At 37.4% G+C, this 22,385-nt stretch overlaps 1 protein-coding gene across 1 annotated transcript in view; it reads right to left on the bottom strand.

Annotated features, from left to right (window-relative positions):
* HOMER1 (homer scaffold protein 1) overlaps nucleotides 1-22,385 on the bottom strand; it is a 92,121-nt gene that overhangs the window by 30,094 nt on the left and 39,642 nt on the right. Inside the window, exon 5 of the mRNA XM_032676072.1 lies at nucleotides 21,980-22,122. Within this exon, the coding sequence (XP_032531963.1) occupies nucleotides 21,980-22,122 (143 nt within the window). The remainder of the gene's footprint in view (nucleotides 1-21,979; nucleotides 22,123-22,385) is intronic.

The raw sequence follows: 22,385 nt of genomic DNA, 5'->3' as shown, positions 1-22,385 counted from the left end.
TAGCAACCACTAGCTACTAGCAAATTGTGTGTGACACTGATATATTCTTATAAAATGTGCCTTACTACTTATCTTGCCCACAGAATAAACATACACACAAAATTTTATACTGATGTAACACAGCTGTCTCTGAGACAGTTACAGGCTGAGAACTATTTGATCATTTATTATCCTAAGGAAGTTAATTTTTTTTTAATGTAATAATGGGTATATCCATAATGATAACCTTCTAAGCCACAAAGAACCCAGAAGACAGACTCTCAGGGAGTGAGGGTGATTTGTGGTGTGTTTCACTTTCACCTTTACCTGGTGCCCTTGCTACAGTGGCTCTCAAGAAAACAGCCAGGAGCTCTTAAGTTATTCCTTGTATAATGGGATGTCAGCATGAAGTATGAAGCATGTATTCTCCATTACTGCTATGGTTACCCTGGTTCAAAACCTGTAAGATTTCTTCAGAGCTGGTTATTTTTCAATTGGTTTTTCTCAACAGGAATGCATCAGTATTATTTCCAAACCGTACTTTTCTTCCCCCAAGGGATCTACATAGTGGGTAGGAACATGCCCTATTGTAATGTAGGTGTTACTGACTTGTAGTATATACTGAGGTTTTTAAATAATTGCTATTGTATCTTCTAGAGAGTCGACTATAGCTCCATAAAATGGACAAACATTACTTAGATTATCTAGGTTTGTATAATATACAATGACTTCCCAACTATCTAGACTTACCCTGTTTCTTCTTAATGGGTATCATACCAGGAAACACAGAACCAAAGATGTGGATTTTTTGTTTCATAAAATCATAATTTGATTAAAATAGCCCATAACCAATCTTGGCAGTTATGACTTACTTTTCTCAAATACCTTCTTGAGAAACAGAAAGATAATTAAATTATGCTCTGTGGATTACTTTGGTTAAAATTGGAGTTAGATTAATTACTTTAGGACCAGATAAAAGCATACATACAAGAGGCTCTTCTTAAGCTAGACTGAGAGTATTTTCATTGATGCCTGTATCAGTAGATCTACATTGGTTCAAATTTACAGCACTTCCTGAGGAAACACTGAGAAATGTACAATTCAGACACAACAAGAATTCTACCTTGGAGGAGAAGATGCTGGGGCTAACACCTGTGAGAGGGAACACAGATTCAGAAGCTGATGGGCACATGTGGAAACTTCAAAGGGCTGCCAACAACTGCTAAAGCACATAGGCAGAATTTTGATGGTGGAACAGCTGCACTAGAGTTTCTTGGAATAGATACAGGAGGGATGCACGTACTCTTTCTCCCTAAAAGCTTTTACTTAATTCCTGTCTGAAAGGCTTTTTGCTAAAAGGAATTGATTTTGCTCTCAGCAGCATTAGATTCTGTCATAGAAAATACACACACAGCCCTGTCAGGTTGTCTTAACAGCTGTAAATATCTAAACCAAATCTGAATCATTCCTCACGTGTTCTGAGAATATGTGCTCTACAAAGCACTTGAAATACAAACACTTATTCAGAGATCACAGTGATCCAAAGTGCAGTGTGACTTCCACCAGAATGCTTTCCAAATCTGCGCTGTGGTGCAAAGCTATGTGTACACACCTGGGGACATGCAGGCATACACACCTGCAGTCCTGTGGTACAAGAATTCAACCTGCATACATGTTTTGTTTTCTTCTGAAAGACTGCTGACAGGTTACTGCTTCAAACCTATGAGAACTAATATCACTGACTGCCTGACACAAAGTTTCGAGACAGTACTTCAAAAAAACCCCACCATCATTCATCTGGAACCATGCTTGTTTCCTATTTTTCAACATGAAAAACTCCCCCAAACTATTAAAAATACTCTAACAGAGATTAAAACCTGGTCATTCCTGTGTGAAACTTCTGAACATCTGAAAGCAAGAGGAAAAGCTGTTTTGCATACATCCCATTACTGTCAAATACAAAGGGGAGAAAGGGCCTCTAACGGATAATAGCAAAATACGAGTTCTGTTGGTTCAACTGATCATGCTAATAAAAAAAATGCTTTCATAGCAGAGGTTTGGGTCTGATCATAACAACTGTTCATGGGATCACAAGCACCTGTTAGCAAGCAAAAGGTCAAAACTCTCCCGAATCTCTTACCCTTGGTGCTGGCCATGGAATCTGGTATATCTGAAACATCAGACATGTGCAGTCAGAATACCACATGGTTCTCCCCCATCAAGGCAAAGGATTCAAAGTCAGGTATTTAATATCTTTGACATTCAGTAATTCAATCACTTCCACAAAACAATCCTAGAAAAACTGATGGCTGGTATCACTCAGCCTAACTGTGACACCCTCTGAAAACTGGAGTCAATGATCTTCCTTCCATACTTTTAGGCATTCAAACCAATTAACATCAGGCCGATCCCCTTTCTCACTGGGGATTAGTTACAAGCTCAGTAAATCACAGAAGAATAGCTTTGGTATCTGTCCATCTGTGACCTGAATAGTGTGCCAGAGGCTATAAATGCATGATTATCTTTCTCTGTAAAGTAGGTCACTTAAGGAAAATTAATCCGAAAAGCTCCAGTCACCATATTTAGCCAGCTGGAGAAGGCTTGCAAACGGAAGGAGAGGGAAGCACATATTAATGAGTTGCATTCAGAATTAAGGTATTTTGAGAGATGCCTTCATGAAGCAAAGAAACAAAAGCACTTCAAATCAAGTTTCTGCTTTTTGAATCATTATTGTTTATTCATTGTTTGCAAAGTTGTATGCAGTACCAACACTGAATAACATGGTTTAAGCTTTATTTCAGATTTATTGAAATAAAATATGTGCAGAATTCTGCTTTATTATTATTTAGGGAGTTTATTACTGCATTCATTGCATAAAATTAATTAATTTAAAAATTATTCCATAGCATAGTCACTGTTTCAAAAAACTGAAGTTATTCCAGAGCGTGTAAATTCTTTCCTTCAGGTATCACTGTGATACCACTGTGCACTGTGGGTGTGTAGTGAGCAGCCCTATCTTGGGACAGCAGAAATAAGGAGGAATATAGGAGAAAGAATGAAGTACTTTCACCACAAAATGTGGATTCTGCTATGGTAACTAAATCCATAAGACTTGACAAATATGAACAGAGCAGTCCTTGTAGCTACTGCCCAGATTATAAATAGTGGCATGTGCTGGAAGCAGCCCAAGAGTCTGCTGGAGTGAGCATTACCAAACACCAGGAGAGGTATATCAACCAGCTGGTAACAATGTTATCAGCTGTGCTGGCTGCAAGGGGTGATCCCTTCTGATAGCCTGGCTGCTGAGCCCTACCGAGCAGCTCTTCATGATTGATGAGCTTTTGGTTCTGTTGCAGTATTATCCAAGAAGACCACTGAACACAAGTAGTGTCACTTCTTCTCTTTGGAAGTGTAAGGCAAGTATTTGGTTTATGTAAAACTCTACAGTGCATTTGGAAAGCAATTCTGCAAAAGGTCCTCCATATTAAATAAGGGTCAGTTAATGCTGAAAGCTGGAAGGGTGAGATCTCTGCAACAAGCTACACTTCCTTCTGCCTACATTGAAATTAATGTGACACTCTGATTAGACGGAGATGTTGACTCTGCTAGCACAGTGGGGGATTGCAGCATCCATCAAGGTATTCCTAAAAGCTCACAAGGACCCTCCTCTCATTCATTCTGAAAATGAAACTTAACCTCCTCAGTTTATGTCCTGATTTAAACAGGAATTTTTGTCATCTCACCCCTTTTCAGAGATTTCAAAAAGCTACTTTATGATGGAAAGTATTTAAACAAGATGGTTTTGGGGACTTTGTCCACTTGCTAGTCAAAAGCACCATAAGCCCTTGATAATGATATGGAAGTCTCTCCCTCTCTCTTGAATATTCAAAGTGAAATTGGAAACAGAAGGGAGTTTTGTCCTCTATTGAATTATACCTAATTAGGAGCTCTACAATGAGTGGGAAGTTGAAGAAAGAGCAGTGGAGTGGACTAAGTTTTATCCCACCATTCCAGGAAGAGCAATGGTTTTGAGCTGTTCTGCCATTTTAACTTTTGTACAGAACTTCTGCTTGTATGAGCCCAGTAGATTAAACCACTCCAAAAACTCTGCATTATGTATACAAGGCGAGGGACAGAGTCATCCAATTAAATAATTAAAGAATAGCAAAAGAGGGAAAGCTATGGTAAGAACGACAGGTGTTGTAAGAAGAAAACTTAAGAAACAAAAAAAAAATTGCATCTTCACAGCTACTGGTTTATATGTAGTTGAGATTAACTGGACACATACAAAAGGAAGTCTTATTTGATAAACTGGATTTCATTTAAAAAAAAGTAACGCCTCTCAAAATTATAATCCAGAGATAATTACCAGGAAATTGCTTTGAGTTAAATATTTTGAGTAAGGCCAATGGAAAACTAATTAATATTCAAAGAGATCCTTATCCTTAATTAGAGTATTCAAAATAATTTTTAGCAAAGGAGGATAGCTCCCCCGAGGAGAGAAGGAGGGACATTAACAGAGCACAAAAGATTTGTTCTTCCGTTTGGGATAAGGAATATCTACACGATCTCAGTGGAGTTACATTAGCACAAAACCAGGGAAACATGGTTGTGAATCAGCTCATAGCAAAACAGATGAAGGGAGGCCCTTGAATAATCACACTGTACTTCAAGTGAGGTGCCTGCTAGCAAAGCCACACACACCTGCTGGAAAGCGAGAAAGGCAGCTGGATGGATGAAATCAGCAGGTGAGAGCATTACATTTCTGGGAGTCTATTATTCTGTATGAATGTTGAAGGTTTATCCCACTCCAGGATGTACTGTTTTGTTTTGCACACCCCTTTTCTCAACTCTGAGCTACAATGTACTTGAACTCCTAATTTCTATATCAGTGTAGAAGACAAATGCAGAAGCTTTTTCTGCAAATTTGGGCAGCTCCATATATGGAGATATTACAGATTTCTCCTTCAAGGTGTTTCGTATATGATCTTTCACTTTCATATAGTCTTTCAGCTTGACCATGCTCCTGACTGCATTCCCAATCACCAAGCGTACCCATGGAGCCCATGGACAGGAGAAGAGTTGCCTTTCCATTTCTGTTACAGGCAGTCCCGCTCTTAGGCAGCTCTTGTGCTGTGCCTTATCAGCTCACTGGGAGGGATCACTAGCTTTGCAGACTTCATGGATGAAAATCACAAAAGAAGTTGATATAGACTCTTTCCACTATATAGCAGACCACTACGCATGGCAAATTGATGGCTATACCCTATTTAGATCCACCATCTAAATCCATGCTCTTTTTTTTTATAATACAGCCTTCATTCATTACAGGGCCTATAGAAACCACCACAACACACACTGCTTTCAATATGGGAACTTACCACTGGGGAACAGACTGGATATGAAATTCTTTTTAAGGAAGGGAAATTTATCATAAATATTACCTTTGGTAACCCAGCATGGTATTCCTGCAAAAGGCAACAAAGCCAGAGCTAAAAATGGCTAAATATTGGTGGTGTTCATTGCTTATTGAAATGCTAAGAGTCAATAGAACAGAAGAGCTCTTGAAATGCATTCCATTAGGTATTAATACAAAATTAATGCTTCAGCAATGATCTCTACCCATCAGGGACTTAGGTCCTAGTCCTGACCAAAGTTAAAAGGGGGAACAAAAGAGAAAAAAACGACATTTCCAAGTTTCTTGTATTGTCTGTTACTTCACGCTGGATGTGTTTACACAGGCGACATTTGAACTCCATTTCTCATTAAAATTGCACTGCTAGGAACAGTTTTAAGCATGTTTTTGTACACTGTATCACAAAGCAAAAGACTTATATTTAACCTGAAGATAAGTCCCTGATTTCTCTGAAGAGGCTCAACTTTTAATTTAAAGATCTCATTTTTATCTTAGTCATTTAATTTTACATATTAAACAGATATTTGGTTATCTCTTCATGAAGGCCATATTAAAAACAAAAAACAGTAGCTCTTTCTCATAACTTTTAACTCTTTGAAAGAGCAAGCATGGCTAATTAATTTCTAGCTTTTTTTGCACTAATCATTAAAACCTTATCAACCTAACAATTATCACATTCTCTGAAATATTAAAAAATATTTGCCCTTGCTCCCTTACTGAGATTACTTACCAGTATCATTGCAAGTATTTTATTCTCACGCCTATGAGACCTTGCAGACCTAAAACCTTATCACATATTTGAAAAAGTAAAAAAAAAAGTTGCCCTTATTCCTTTATTGAAACTGCATATTGGCATAATTGGAAGTAGTTTATTCTCAGATCTGTAATGCACCTCATAATTTTTCACAACTGATACCAAATAAGTTTTTTAGTGCATTGAACATTAAGCATAATTCCTTGCCGTTGCTATGGTGCTGAATACATCAAATACTCCAATGAAGTTACATTTTAAAAAGCAACAAAGTTATTTAGGAACTTACATCCTATTTTCTAAAATGACTAGATATTTGGCTGCAAAGAAAGTAAAATTGACTCTGGCATCTATTGCACTTAATCACTTTAAGAAAGCAATTAGATGATGTGGCTATCAGCAAGTCAGATACAGGACACAGTGACCCTGACACTAAAATGATCTGAATTATGGCCACTTTCATTGTGGAACTCATCTGTACACACAAGAATTTAAAGCAGTTTAACTGCAAATTCACACTCTGAATTAGTATGGATTTAATTCTACTGAGGCCCCTGGCTACACAACCCCCCAATTTTCTTTAAAAAAATCCTAAAATAACAACAATTTGTGTGTGCACAGAATCAAACTGCACTCTCTCTGCAACGTAACAGAATAGAGTATTCGACTTTCCCACACATCTCTCACCAGGGCTCTCATTTATTGACTGCTATTCATGTTTTAACAGTTTCTCTGAACTGTGCTCTCAATTACACCTTGTTGAGTTTGAGAAACTTCCCTAGCTTTACCACAGAAATGCTGTGGTAGTAAGGACAAGGACAACTCCTTCCATTCATGGCCAAAAATCTCTGAGTTTCCAAAGGCTGTATGGACTGGGGAGTTTGCACTCTTTGCAAGTCACAGCTGGCCAGGGAGATTCTAAGCACAGTTTGTACATAGTCAGGTTTAGCACCCTTCCATCTCTACAGTCTTTGAGGCTTTGTGGGATCTGTAAACCTCCCATTCCCACTTGAAATACTCCTGGGCATGCAATGTAGATCTGTGCTTTTGTGCAAGAAGAATACCGCTCAAGTGGGTGGCAATGAAGCCCTCCAATCATTGCAAGTATGCCAAACTGGAAAGGGACTCTGTACAAAACACAGTAACGGTGTCTTACAGCTGCAAGGACACTGAATAGGCACAGAAGAGATCCAGCATCACTGCTGCACATGAGGAAACAGTTCAGCCCTCAGTGCCAAGGCACATTTTATTTAGCAGTATAGATGTGACCCACAAGGCTGTGGCAGCTACAAGTTGATTCTATGGAGCTCAGCACAGATTTTCAGCTCTGCAATAGCAGAGTGAAGACAGTAAAAGCTACACTCTGGGCAACCCCAGCCACATGCAGAGCAGTGACAGGGCTAAAGGGACCTCTCCCAACCCTGTATGTCTGATAGACACCACATCAGTGGCGGAGATCCTCAGCACAAGCCTCTATCTGCATTTCTAGGTTCCATCAGAGCTGTAACTGGAGTGTGTTGTGCCACTGCTGAAGACAGAGTAGCTGTTACAACTAGCTCAGTGTGAAAGACAAGTGCCTATTTTAGATCTTATCTGAACCTTCTGTTACTGCTACCACAGGACAGCTCAGTCTCTAAGACCCCTTAATGCTGGTTCCTGTCTCAGCAGAACATTCATTACAGCTGCAGGGCCTCACAACTCCACTACCAGCAGCAGAAAGGCATTCTTACAGAATGACCAACAGAAATAGTTCTATGTGATTAGGTAGTTACCTAAAGATTCTGAATTATGACTACTTGGCCTCCACCCAGGTAGTACATTAGATTATCTTACCATATCAAGTAATGGCTACTGGTGCAATTCACTTTTGCTTTACAATTGCCAGTTTGCTTATTCCATGCATTAATTACACAGTTAGTGCAGAGATGAACTGTCAGTTTACATGCTGACAACAAAATAAGCTTATTCCATTAAGGGAACTGAAGCTATGTGGGAGCATTGAATATTTAATTAAGTTTCATTTATCTTCTGTAATAGCCATACAATTGCTTAAGAGTCAATAGCCTATATATAAAGTCCAAAATAAACCATCTATGGAGACGTCAAAAGTACTTTGAAGAACAAGCAGTAAGTCACATAATATGATCACAGTAAAGCATTTATGGACTGTATAGTTTGAAAAAAACAACTCACAAGTGAGTTGCAACACAAGTGGATACTGCAACTCCTATTTTTTTCCCATTACAGTTCTTTAAGAGAATGAAAGTATTAAATTTGCCTTGTTTAAACCAAATCTGAATTCAAGAAGTGACTAAATTGCTTGCCCTATGTTGACCCTAGAGACAAATTTACTAAAAACAAATTAAATGGGTGAAATAAAAGAATAAATTTAATACATAGGAAGTCTCTGATACTCGTATTTTTCCCATGAACTACAGGTTAACATTCAGAGGAAGAAGTCCCTATATAAGTTCCTCTCTCTCTCTTATTGTAAAAAATCGCATTTTTAAAGAAAAAACGTAACATGGCACCTTCCTTAATTAACTGGAGTTGATAGTTTTCATTTGCTCAGTCTAGACTAAGTGATCTTAGGTTTCCTTCATCTTTTCAGAATAATGCAGACCATTTGTCTCAAGAACTGAGCTGGAAGTTAAAATGTGGTAATTTATAGATCTGATCTTCCCAATTCAACATTTAATTGATGTAACAGTTTCAAAGAAGAATATAAAGCTTGGCTCCTCTCTTCTCTTTCTGTCCCATCTTACTTAACTCGTCACAAACCTAACAGGGAAAGAATGAAGTTGCACATGAGTTTTGCTAGTTGTGAGTTCACAGTCAGCACAGCAGATGCTGAGCTTTCATTCCTTCACAAGGCTATGCCTATGTGCCACATTTCAGCATGTTTGTTTTCTAATTCACCTTCCCTGATAAGGCCCCTAGACTAAGGAAAGGGTAGGGCAAACACCATGATATGAAGATGTTTAAAAGCCAGCTCTCCTCAGCCTCCCACTGTGCTGAACACAAGCCCAGCACAAATGACCCCCAAAGTGCCAAAGCAGAATTAAACCAGAATGCTAAAATCTTGGAGGAGTACAGAAGGAAGGCACTACACCATTGGTGTTGTCACACAAATACATTAAATTCCAAAGTATTTCCTACATAAAGTGAACAGGTAATTCACAGTCATACACAGTGATCAGTTAGATCACACTTCGGCATGCAGGAAACTATTTTCGCCATCGTCTTAAAATTCAGGCCAAATTAATCTGAATGTATTGCCTACATGCATTTGGCTTCAGACAACAAAACCATATCTTATTTCTATACCTATTATCACTATATTGAGTAGAAAAAAACCCTTTAATTCTTCTTCCTTTGGCAAACTACTAGTGTTGGATAACTTAGTAGAATTCAGTCAATTCACTTACAGGGGTTTGGTTTGGTTTGGTTTTTTTGTCTGAGCCATGTTATTTGAAGATAATTACTTCTTAATTACCTATGGGATTGCAGTCTCCCAGAAGAATGGTTTTCACTATTCTAACTTTAATTTAGAAACCAAACGCTTTGCATTTCATATCAGGAAGACAGAACATCATTACATCCCAATGCCATAGAGTAAAATCTGCAAAGGCAACTACCATACAATCAAAGCTGATCAGAAGAAGTGGACCACACATAAAGTTTTTTTATTGTATACTTGAAGAAACAGAGTTCTAGACATTCCGGGCATTTTATTTCAGCACCTTCACCCAACTCTAGCTTCCATCATTTGCCAAATGGCTTAAGAGCTGATTAAAAAGCTCTCCTATATTCTAGTTCATTGCTGATTTGTGCCAACTCAATTCATTACAGACAAAACTTGATGGCTGTTTGGTGTCACTGTGAAGTACTTTGATGAATACTTACGAATTGCCAGCTGTCCACATTTCAACAGTGCTATTCAGCAACTTAAATTCATCTCAGCAGAGCCTCCTGTTATGTGATCCAAACACTGATCAATTCAAACCACCTCCTGTCTGTCCTATAAAAGTCACTGACATCTGTAGTGATAATAAAGGAGCTCAAAAGATGTGATTCTTTAGGTACAGAAACCTTCCCTAAAGCATAAAGATAATGGAAAACTACAGGACATGTTGATCTCCATTTAGCTGTATTCCCCATTTTATTCTTCTAATCTCAAAAAGTGAATATATTAAGTACATATTTTTGACCAACAAAATAGTTCACTTCTGTGTTTATATGTGCTTGCCCCTAACTCTACCTGGGTCTGCCAGAAGGAGATTGATACTATGGAAGTCCCACTGCAAGGCATCTGCCTACTACAGTGTGACAGAAAATAATCAACGACACAATTACGTTCAATAACACAACTTGTTCACTTGGAGCCTGAACGCTGTTTGCACATTCAGACAGATACATCCTGAAAGGGCTTACAAAAAAGCACCTCTGGATTTCCACTTGATCAATGAGCTTCTAGTCTTGAGTCTTATGCTATCTGCGCAGGAACCTTAAGCTGGAGAGTAGGGAGAGTAACTGAAACATCTCATCAGGGAGCCATGGTAGGGTGACCACAATGTCAGAGAATACAACACTGTGTTGCCTCAGTTGAAAACACAAAGCAAAACTTTGGATCACAACATTGCCAGGAGGTACAAATAAAGGCTGGACCCGGGAAAGAAGGCTTAGTGGATGAAACCCATCTCCCCCGCGTTTAGCTGTTTAAAAGGTTAACTATCCCAAGACGGCACTTCATCTGCACAGTCTTAGGCAGGTGCCTATCTAGGATGAAATGCATCAGGCATCAGGTGTAATTTTTTGACCTCAGTATCATATGGATGTAGCAGAATTTTCTGGTTGTCCATCAGAGGACCTAGGCTTCAGCATCCTACAAAGGAATTATTACCTTAACTTGGTTTACTTGTAAACCCTATCTCTAAATAAGGGATAAATCTTTAGCAATCCTAATTCATCTGACAAAACCAAGACACTTACAGAGTATTGTATTAGTAAAACAGCATGGATCTTTTGGATTAGACTTGAAACTGAGCATTTTTTTTCACTTCATGTGAAAATCAAGAGCTCCTGGTCCTTGGTCCTACATCTCTTGCAGGGATGCAAAATGATCCCTCAAAGATATGTCTTATATACATATATACATACATATATATATGCATTTTATGAATTCCAGATAAATTCTAGAAAAAATAACTTTGATGAAAGCTATTTTTGTAAAAGTGATTCATTTAAATATGAAATAATCCTTTTAAAAAATATACTAAGTTAGTGCTCATGTTATGCATTTTTAATATAAAGAATTTGCTAAACTGCTTTTCTTTGCTTTGTCAAACTTTATTTTTTAGATATGTGTTCTTTCAAGAAGTGGGCAGAGGTAATTTATTTGGCGGAATCCTATCAATAAATATCACAGAACAGCAAATGGCTTCATCAAGTTCATCATGGTTTCTTTGCACCTTGCAGACAACTGTATGTTGGCTCTGAACTGGTGAAATCAACGGGCACAAAACAGTTAGTTCCTAAGTCATGTTCACTTGGGAGTGAAAAATATTCCAGGGGACAGAAGCATTCATGCAGCCCTATCCAACCTTCCATTCGGTGTAACTGCTGGAGGACCCTGTACCAGCTGCTCAAGGTACAGTTGCCCATTCTGAAACTTTACTCTGGGATCAGAGATGTAACAAAGGAACAGGAGCCACAGCCACCTCCTGAACTCATGTGCCACACAAACACAAGCAGAATTTGGTCCAGCAGAACTTCTATCTCATATCTTTGATGAAAAAGAACTCGTAATTTAAATAACTTTGCCAGCTATTATTGACTCTGGCTTTCCATGCTAATCCTCTAGTATAAAGGTACCTAATTGGCTAAAATTAGCTACTTTGAAGTCCACATGGGCTTCATTAATACCATTTAAGAACTTTAAAAATAGCAAAGCCCATGGATGTAGGGATCCATGTAGTATATTAAGGGAATCCACAATTAACCACTCAGCAAGACTCAAAAAATGTTTTACGATTTAAGATGTTTGGCATCTTGTATCTCAGGTCAGATATAATGTAAATTCCCCGACTGCATTTCTAGTAGTATTCTTATAAATGACAGCAGGAATAAAATGAATTACTGCTCTTAAGCCTAAATATTTGCAGAAGATGATGCTAGCCGTCTCCTTTCTGTTTCCAGAGCGTACCTCTCCTGCAAGGAGAGGGGGCAGATAGGAAGGTAGTAATACAGTGAGTTCTAAAAGGAATATAAAAATCCATAAACTAAATTGATCACTTCATCTTCAATATGAGATGTTAAAGGATGAAGTTACATTTATTTATATTCTGCCTGGAAGTTTGAGAGAAATGAGTTCTATACTGTTTCAAGAATAGTAATTAATTAGTCTTTAACATTGTCATCATAGTTGTCTGTTTATCATCAGGCCTACCAGATGGCAGTGAAACCATAACCATTCAGTATAGATCAGATTTCAGAAGCAGATTGTCTATCTATCTATCTATCTATCTATCTATCTATCTATCTACTTCTCTATCTATGCAGCTTCTCATAGGAGAAGTCCACATATGATCCACCACTACACCTGACATAACACAGAAAGCAGAGTAACTTGCTGGTATGAGTAAAAGAGGTCTAAACTTATATCAATCATATGCATCCAACGGAGCTTCACCTTTGTTAAAATGTACTCAGTTACAGGCTTTTTTTCTTCCCCCCCCCACTTCCAAAAAATACTTCCTTCAAGCATTCCACTGGGTTTGGCCACGCTGCCTAAAAAATATGATAAAGACCCTACATTTTAAAAGCGCCACTAACTGCAAGATTCAGGCTAGTTTGTTTGTTTTAGAACAGAATCATAGAGTGGCTTGGGTTGGAAAGGACCTTAACGATCACCTAGTTGCAACCTCCCTTGCCACAGGCAGGGACATCTTTCACTAGACCAGGTTGCTCAGAGCCCCATACAACTTGGTCTTGAACACTCCCATGGATGGGGCATCCACAGTGACTCTGGGCAACCTATTCCAGTGCCTCATCACCCTCACTGTGAAACATTTCAGTGAAGATATATAAGTACTCAAGCAACTGAACAACTAGAGATGTTCCTTCATTAAAAACATACAATTCACAAATATTCAAGAAAGTATGGCTTTCGGGGGCAGGTTTATGTGGATTTTAAAAGAGTAAGGCTGTATTTTGAGACTATATTGTTGTTATGAATTGTTATATTTTAATATAAAAAAACCTGACAAAAAGCTAAGGTTTTTGGTGTCTGAGGGTTTTTAAAGCTGTTTTTAACTTGTGGACTTTAATCTCAAAACTCTTCAGCAATACTTCAATTTCCTTTATGATGGTATATGAGAGAAGCATTCTTCCATGACTACCTTGACTGTAAGTTGCACAAGTTCATCCATGTTTTATACATTGATTTTAATAAATAATCCAAAGTTGACATGAAGTGAACCTTGAGATGAGTAAAATACACAAAAATTGAAATGTGATAGTGATGCAGATTGTTCTGCACAAATCTTAAACTCTTTTTAATTTCCTTTCTCTAAAACTGTGTAACCTGTTCAATAATTTCTATGTGGATGGGAATATGTACCCTGAAATGCATGACTAGACTATTCTTGTGTTTCATAGAAACACATTAAAATGACAAAAGTCAATTTAGGGACAGAAAACAGTAAATGAACAAGTCTGAAAAAGTTCTTTTAGCATTTTTCTACCCCTATAGATGGTGGCATAAGCACTGTATTTTGTGTTGGCAAAGATAAGAGGACTAAGCCTTGCACTTGAAATGAAGCAGCTACACACCAGCTACTAAGGAGTCCTTTATTTTCTAACATACACTTCTGAGTGGCTTAAGTTCAAGAGGTCTCTTTAGAGACCTAAGAGTTGGGGCTTAAGTTGAAGAGGTCTCTTTAGAGAGGTAAAACATGTCTGTGTGCAGACAGGTGCAAACTTTGCGATACTCTTACCTGCAGAACCGTCTGACATAGGAAAATCTCATTACAAATGGCCAAAATTCCAGGCTTTGAAGAAAGCCCCCACTTTCTCATCAAGATTTAATCCCAGGCTGAAGGTATGGGCATGAATAGTTCACGGTACCTAGGTTATGAAATACTGTCATGCATCACCTTTCCTATCCCCATTGAGGATGAGACAGTGGCGTTTATGTGATCAGATTTGGTGAAAACTATGTTTGTCTTGCAAAACATCTCCTCCATCTTTGTTTCTGAAAAATGTTCTCTTTTCTCAAGGGCCATGACTATTTGAAAAAACACCGAGACTCAGGAGATCAATAGCTATGCGTCTTGGGTTTTTTTCCCCCTGGCAACTTGAGGTGTTACTGGCTTTCTGGTTTTGTTTCTTTACTGGGAGGCTGAAAAATGGTACGTGTGCAGTGAGGATTCCAATCTGAAGAAAACATGACATTTGTAGTTTCAAAGGACTCGGTCTTTCCACAGATAATTTTAAAATGAAAAACAATTTTACAAAACTGACTTCTCTCAAAATTTTTCAATGTGTTTTTTTCTGTAGAATAGTGTATTGAGACCTGCAGCATTTCTTTGTTGTGCCTGTTCACTTTGAAACTAATGTCACCTTTCAGTTTTGAAAAAAAATGTTTTAAAAGACACCCCAAAGAGATCTCTGGTGTATTACAGACAGAACCTTGGATTCCTTTATGGTGCCTGGGGAAAGTTCAGTTTGCAGCTTATAGAATCATAAAATCATAGAATGCCAAGGGTTGTAAGGGACCTTAAAGACCATCTAGTCCCAGCTCCCCTGCCACGGGCAGAGATACCTCCCCATAGACCAGGTTGCTCAAGGCCTTGTCCAACCTGGCCTTTAACACTGCCAGGGTTGGGGCATCCAAAACCTCCCTGGGAAACCTGTTCCAGTATCTCACCACCCTCACAGTAAAAAATTTTTTGCTATTATCTAACCTAAATTTCCCCTTTTTCAATCTGTATCCATTACTCCTTGTCCTTTCACTATAGAATCCCTCTCCAGTTTCCCTGTAAGCCCCATTCATATACTGGAAGGTTACCGTGAGGTCTCCATGCAACCTCCTCTTCTACAGGCTGAACTGCCCCAACTTTCTTAGCCTGCCTTCATAGGGAAGGTGCTACAGTTCTCTAATACTTACAGTTCCTAATCCTTATACCCAATCCTTACTTACTGGTTGAAAGGTTTCCTATGATGACACTAAACAATATCAAAACAACTGATGGAAGCAGGAGTAAAGAAGACATCAGGTATCAACTGTCTACATAAGATCTTCTGAAAACATTGCTTTAATAATTCTTCTTGAAAAGATGATTGCATGTTTGATCTTGCAACTCAAAAATCGACAGATTCTAAATAATATATGTACAAATCACACCATAAAACAAACTTCACAGACACTGCTCACAAATTTAAAAAAGTAGTCACACTGGTATCAAAATGCACAATCGAAAAAGCTCATTATTCAACTAAATGACTCAGAAAATCTAAAATAAAAGAGAACAGCTCCCCCCCCACTGCCTAAAAATGACAAAAAAAGTCACTGCATGCTAAGAGTAGACTCCTAAAATGAGTAACACAGTTCAAAAAACCTATTCTTGAGAATATCAACAAAAGTAATGTTTGTGAAATAATGGGCACCACAAAAAACTCCAACCCAAACCACTCACCCTACAGAATCGATTTAGTGTTAAGTATCACACATCCCAACTCACAAAGCCAATGTTTACAGTTGCTGAAGTATTAACAATCTTTTAATGTCATCCATATTTTGGACAGGTTGAATCCAACTCATTTACTTCAAAAAAATGAAAGTTCATTTCTTAATCAAGATAGTTCTTCCTTCCTTCCTTTTTTCTTTCTTTTTTTTTCTTTCTTTCTCTTTCTTTGTCTCCGTCTTTTTCTTTCTCTGTCTTTCTCTTTTTTTTTAAACAGGTTTTTTTTTCCTTATGTAAGTGATTAAAGCGGGAAAATTACATCATAAAAGTAATACTTCTTTGGCTTGGGTTGTTTGCGGTTTTTTTAATATAAATAGCATAAGAATCATATTCCTTTTCTAACAATGTATTTGACAGGTATGTTTCAAGAGCGCTTACTTGTCCCTGAGGATAGTATTTGTATCATCTAATTTCAAACACCCAGTTCACATCATCTGCATCGCTCCCTTGGAGCTCTCACTAAATAAACATCAGGAAGTGGGCAATTCACATGAGAATTGCCTAGAAAATGCCTAGGTGCTCAAGGGAGATGGTGAAATTTTTAGTTTTTTGCTCTGAGCCATTCCCTCAGCTATTAAAATTAGCTCTATTAGTTCCACAGATTCTTAATTTTGAAGAGTTACGCAACACATATAACATGGTCATTCTTCCTCTCCACCTCTCCTTTCGGACTAGAGATATCTTACGAAAATGGTTTACTAGGTATTCCAAAGATACCTTAGAGAATTTGTCAGAAATTGTCGAAGTCAGGAAAGTCAGACATAAAAAAATAATTATACAAACACAATGTAAGATTTTCCTTTCAAATTAATAATTTCCTGGCAAGAACTTTTATTTTGAAGGAGACCCTACTTTAGCTAGATCCCAGCAGCTTAGGCAGAAGTGCAGGAGTTTGGGAAGCAGCAAGAATTGGGTCAGGGAAGGAGGGGAGAGCACCAGGCTCTTGCTGGTAGAGCACAAGAGGCCACAGAACAGTACAGCTATGGCCTTCACAACATCAAATGTTGGTTGAGGGGAAGTCAAGATCTAGGTCTAAGTTTCTATATTAACCAGTTCTTTGCTTACACTGACAGCAGGAACATATCACCTTTTCGTTTCTTCTCTGACAGTGACTCAAGAAATAGTAATCTTTTTCAATAGAGCAATTGAATTCACCGTAATTCAGCTGGTGTGCCCTAAAATATCACAGTTCATAACAGTAATGTGCAATGTGAAGACAGTTGTTGCCTTTTATGTTATACAGAAACCTTTCAAAAAATCCCTGACTTTATCAGTTTCCATTACAGAAGGTTTTCAAAACTTAAGTGGATAAAGCTTAGAGCAGCTTGATCTGGTCTCATAGCTGTTCTTTCAGCAGGAGCTTGGATTACAGAGCTTGTGAGCTTTCTCACAACAATGAATTATCCTCTGATCAGGTTCAGTAACATTCAAAACAAAGAATTTTAAATGCACACGTCAGGACTACTTGGTAAGGAAGCTATGCATAATCCTACACAGAACATCCAAATACTAGGATTTGAATATAAATTCAAATTACAAAACACCACAATAATTATTAACTCAAAACGTTTCCTTAAAGCCAAGTTAACAGTCCCAAATGATTCACAAAGTACCTGTACTGTAACACAACTACATTGTTTAAGCTTGTAGAAGTGAGCAGTTCTAATACAGACAGTGAAAAATCTACTGAAGAGATTTCTATGTACAACTTTTAATGAAAATGCAGTGAAAGAACATGATCTAGCAGCAAGATTTTTGGTTTTTCTTTGTTGTACAGCATTGGATTTACATGCAGCATTATTAAATAGTAAACTATCTAGACAATAACATATCTAAAATGTAAGCATCATGTGAATTAAGTCCATTTTCACTAAGGCAATGAGTCAAAATTCCCTCTTAAAAATTTGTTTGAATATAAAAATAGGAATTTCAACTAACAAGCAACACACACATATATTGTCTGATCAAAACATTATGCAATAGAAATTCCAAGTTTATGTATTACAAGAAACAAAGGTAACAGGTACAAGTCATGCTTGACAGAAAATCGAAGATTTTCAAGGTTTGTCCCAGAAGAATCCTCTTATATTTTTTTTCTGAAAATGTGTTTTATCAGCTTCTTAAGGTGCTAAAACTGGAATAAAGCTTGTTATGAACAAATGTATTCTCTTCAAGAGTGAAAGAGCAAGTTCACCAGTTATCAAAAAGCAGCAGCTGTAGAGTTCACCATATACACTATTCAGCCTTAGAATATAATTCAAATATTAAAACTGAATAGTTTTATGAAAAGTTTTAATCCTTACGGTGCATAGTATAAAATTCTTGGTCATCTGAAAACTTCTATTTAAAAGCCAGTTGCATCAGAAGTAGTTAAAATTTTTTAGCAACTTTTTTCTCTCAAAACCCCGTTTTATGATCAACAATTTTAGTTGGAGAAAAACTAAAAAATCACAACATGAAGAATGTGGAAAATATTTTTTAAACAAGAAAGATGTCTGAGGAAACTAAAATTTACTTAAGAACAAAAATATGTACCTAAAACAAAAATTCATAATTTTTTTAGTCTTAATTATTTAAATAGTAAATTTGATAATCTAGTCTCTGCTAGAAAAAAAGTCTTCCTTGACCAGCTATTGTTCAGATAAGGACCGACCAGTATTTCAGACAAGATTTTTAAAAATTCTAGTGGCAAGCTCAGGCTACATTTTACTTCCAGTTGTTCTGGCAACATTTAACCACAAGAGCAGTGCTCAGGTTATATGGTATATTATAGGACGTCGGAGTTTACAATAATATTACTTCGTAGTTTAACATTAATCATCATGCATAGTTTAAAAAAGGCAAGATATTTAATTATAAGAGTTTATCTCAAGCAGTTGATTTGAGTTACACTGCTTGTGAAGAGCATTAGGACTTTCAAGATGAGAATAAATTGAAGCAACTAGACTTCAGCCCTACCATGCTCATGGGATATGAATGGGACTTTAGATGTATTCTGGAGAATGTTAATTTCAATACATAGAATTATTTATTAAAATAAGAAGATATTTGAGTTTTAATAAAACTCTGGTGACTTAAGTAATGCTGGTTTTGGCTTTTGAGTATAAGTGGTCAGAAAATATCTATAAATACAAATGTAGTCTACATCTATGATGCTGAAATAAGAAGTTTTAACTACTTACGCTAAGGCATAATGAATGCAGAGAACATTTGCAGAAGAAGACATCTCTGGCCAGTGAAGACGTGTTATAACGAAAGCTAATTGAACATTTTTCAGGTGTGCAGATTAAAAATGACAAGCAGTGGGATGTAAACTAAAGCATGACTTCCACAACTTTGATTTCTGACCTTTTCCTCTCCTGTCAGACTCTTCCAGTTCACACAAAGACATGAAATGCCTTATCTAAACCACTGCTTTGACAGTAGCCTCCTCCAAACCTTTTCCCCTATGTATCATCTGCCACAGAGACACCTGCACTCTGCTGTGCTTGCTGACCCTCTTGGCAGCAACACAGTTTACACCTCACCAGCCACTCTTGCCACACAGTGCTGCAGCACCTCATCCTGCACAGAAAGCTCCAACACTTGCACCATGACTGCCTGGGCTCCTTCCATGCAGCCCCACATATGCCTTCCCTGTGCTCCAACCTACACTGAAGACCACTTCTTTTCACTCTTAACAGGATAAGTATGTCCTGTCAATGCCAGAGTAGAATAGAGCTTTCCTATTTATCTAATAAATGAACTTGATATGGTAGTGTTATTTCAATTCAGCCTTAGTGACTCTGACGAACCCTACAGCTGAACTCATTGCGGGAAATCCACTATGCTTTTTCTTCTGAAAAGCATCTAGAGACTGATTAGCAGCTCCTGGACTAAAGGCAAATAAGTAAAAATTATTTCCACAAAGAAGATGACACTGAAATGCCCTTCCAGCATTACTCTCCTCATCCTGAAGCCCTGATTAAACTTTACCTTTGCTGAAACTTAGGATCAGGAGAAAAAGGTTCAGGAGTAGTGAAAGTTACCAGGGCGCACAAGAAAAGGGCTCAGTTCAGCAACTCCTCTCTATCACACATGGAGTGCCACACACACACCATGTCATCAGAAGGGCAGGGAACAAGGATAAGCACAATACTTTTCTGTACCCTTGACTCGTGAGAAGTCCAGGGATTCTCTAATGATCAGGGTGTAAGGTTTTCAATTTTATTGTCCTTTTAAATCAGGGCAAGCAGACTGCCTGCATGAGAACATCCTTTCAGACAGCACAGGCGGCTAGGTGTATCTACCCAGTTGCTAATTTATTATTACGAAAAGTCTCTACAAAACCACGCCCATTTAACCAGGGTAAACACATTCCTGAAGGCTTCACTTTCCATCTCTTTTGTGCATGTGTTTCATGCATCTTTATTTATAATAAATAAATAAACTTTATTTATTTATAATAAAACCCTTAGCTATTCCAAAAATTACTTTATTTCAAAGGGTGTAAAAACTTGGGTTTTCTTCAGTAATAGATCACTAACAAACTTGAAGCTACCATTAGCAAGACAAAACATTGGTCTTTTAAGCATCAACATGAGAAGTGAATCTCAAAACGCAGAGTTATTTTTGGAAATTATAGCTAGTGGTATTTAACAGAATAAAAATCTAAAGCTAGGCTCTCACTGCATACATAAAGTAGACAGAAAAAGGCAATGCATCTAGAAGTTTTGAAATCTCTATTCTATACCATCAGTAATGACAACCGCGTAGTTTCAGAGCAGTTTCAGTCATGCGCAGTGGAGAGCAAACTTAGTTACTATATTGACATACCAGAAAACATATTTACATATGCTGAACAGAGGGGAGATCTTCTAGCTATTATTTTTTGAAAAAACAAACCACGCTATTCATGTGTGGACTTTATCACAGCTTATTTTCACAAAAATATTGATAGAGGATTTCAACATTCAGTTTAAATGAACTCATTACAGAACACTGACAGATGTGCAACATTTGTATACTCCTTCAACATGCACATAGCACTCTTACAGTGCACCCCTTCTTCTAAAACATATAATAGATGCACTGGTGACAGTATAAAAATAAACACCATCACTCTGTTAAAAAAAATACTGTTGAGATTGGTTTGGGGTTTTTTTTTCTCATTTGAAAATGTCTATATTTTTCCAGCTGTTTTATAGTATTATTCTCTTACAAAAACTGAGACATCTTGCACTATTTCAGTTTCACCTCTGCTCATTCTGAATTGCTTGACATATCTGATGTGCTACTATTCCTTAACCTTTGATCAAGAGCTCAAACTCTACTTAAATGGAATTACACAAAGCTTAAAAAAAATTAAATCTAGTATTTCTAGCTGTGTTCTAAGTTTATTAAATGTTTGACTTACTCTCAATGGTCCCAAAACATTATGTGTTTTATTGAGAGGGACTCATTTACAATTACTTCTAATAGGCAAGATAAATCCATTGTAACTTTGTATCATTAAATAAAAACCTCTACCTTTCTTAAAGAATAACAAAGCACAGCATTTCTAGTGCAACAAATTATAATTCAGTCTGAAGCAGACCTACACTTCTCTTGTACTTTGAAAGAAGTTGAAAAATTTTACAACTGTCAGAGAACTGTTCAATCAAAGGTTGCTTTAAACTCCATAATCCAAGAGTGCTGCAAGAGTCCCTTTTCTTCGAAAAACTTGTCAACAAAAGGTTGACATCCAGTCCCATCAGTCATTTAAAGAATGTGTGCAAAAGTAATTTAATTGGAATATTCTACGAAGCAGGTAATTTTACTAAGATCTCCGACACTGAAATAATGATTCCTGTTAAAGGGACCCCTACACTAACCAGTGTTTAATAGCTGATTACAAAGTAATGTTCCCCCAAATCTTATTCCAAGAGATTTTCTCATACTTTTTTTTTTTTTAATTAAAACACAGATTACTTTGCAAATCCAAAAGTCGGTCTACTTTCTGGGGGAGGAGTGGGTTTGCTTTTTTCCACACACAATATGGGAGAAGGTCCCTTTAACAAGGAAGGAGATAGGGATCACTTAATCAGGATGTGGGAATTGAATCTGTACCTATGGGTAAATGGCAATGCGTTCTGTGTTGGTTCAGCCCTTGGTTCTGAGTTCTGCGTCACTTCTGGCATCGCTCTCTCGTCATCTGTCCCATTAATACTTTCCGGCGTTAAAGGAGACTGAATATCCCCTCCAGCTGATTCCTTAAGTAAAACAAACAACACATCAAAATTACAAATTGACTTGCTCAGGAAGGCTATGTGCATAAAAGCACTAATATTAATTCTTAAATGATACACAAATTTTAGGTAGTATTAATATGAGTTTCAGATGTCCAGCATCCTTCATGGTCACATTTCATCATATGCATTTAATACAGAAGTATATTACCATAAGATTCACATTATCTTGTACAAAACACAACTGGCTTATGAATTCTTTTCACTTATTACAGATCTCTCTCTTA

The sequence above is a fragment of the Chiroxiphia lanceolata genome, chromosome Z (genome assembly GCF_009829145.1).
Source record: "Chiroxiphia lanceolata isolate bChiLan1 chromosome Z, bChiLan1.pri, whole genome shotgun sequence".
Lineage (NCBI taxonomy): Eukaryota > Metazoa > Chordata > Aves > Passeriformes > Pipridae > Chiroxiphia > Chiroxiphia lanceolata.
This window is presented reverse-complemented; position numbering and strand designations above follow the sequence as displayed.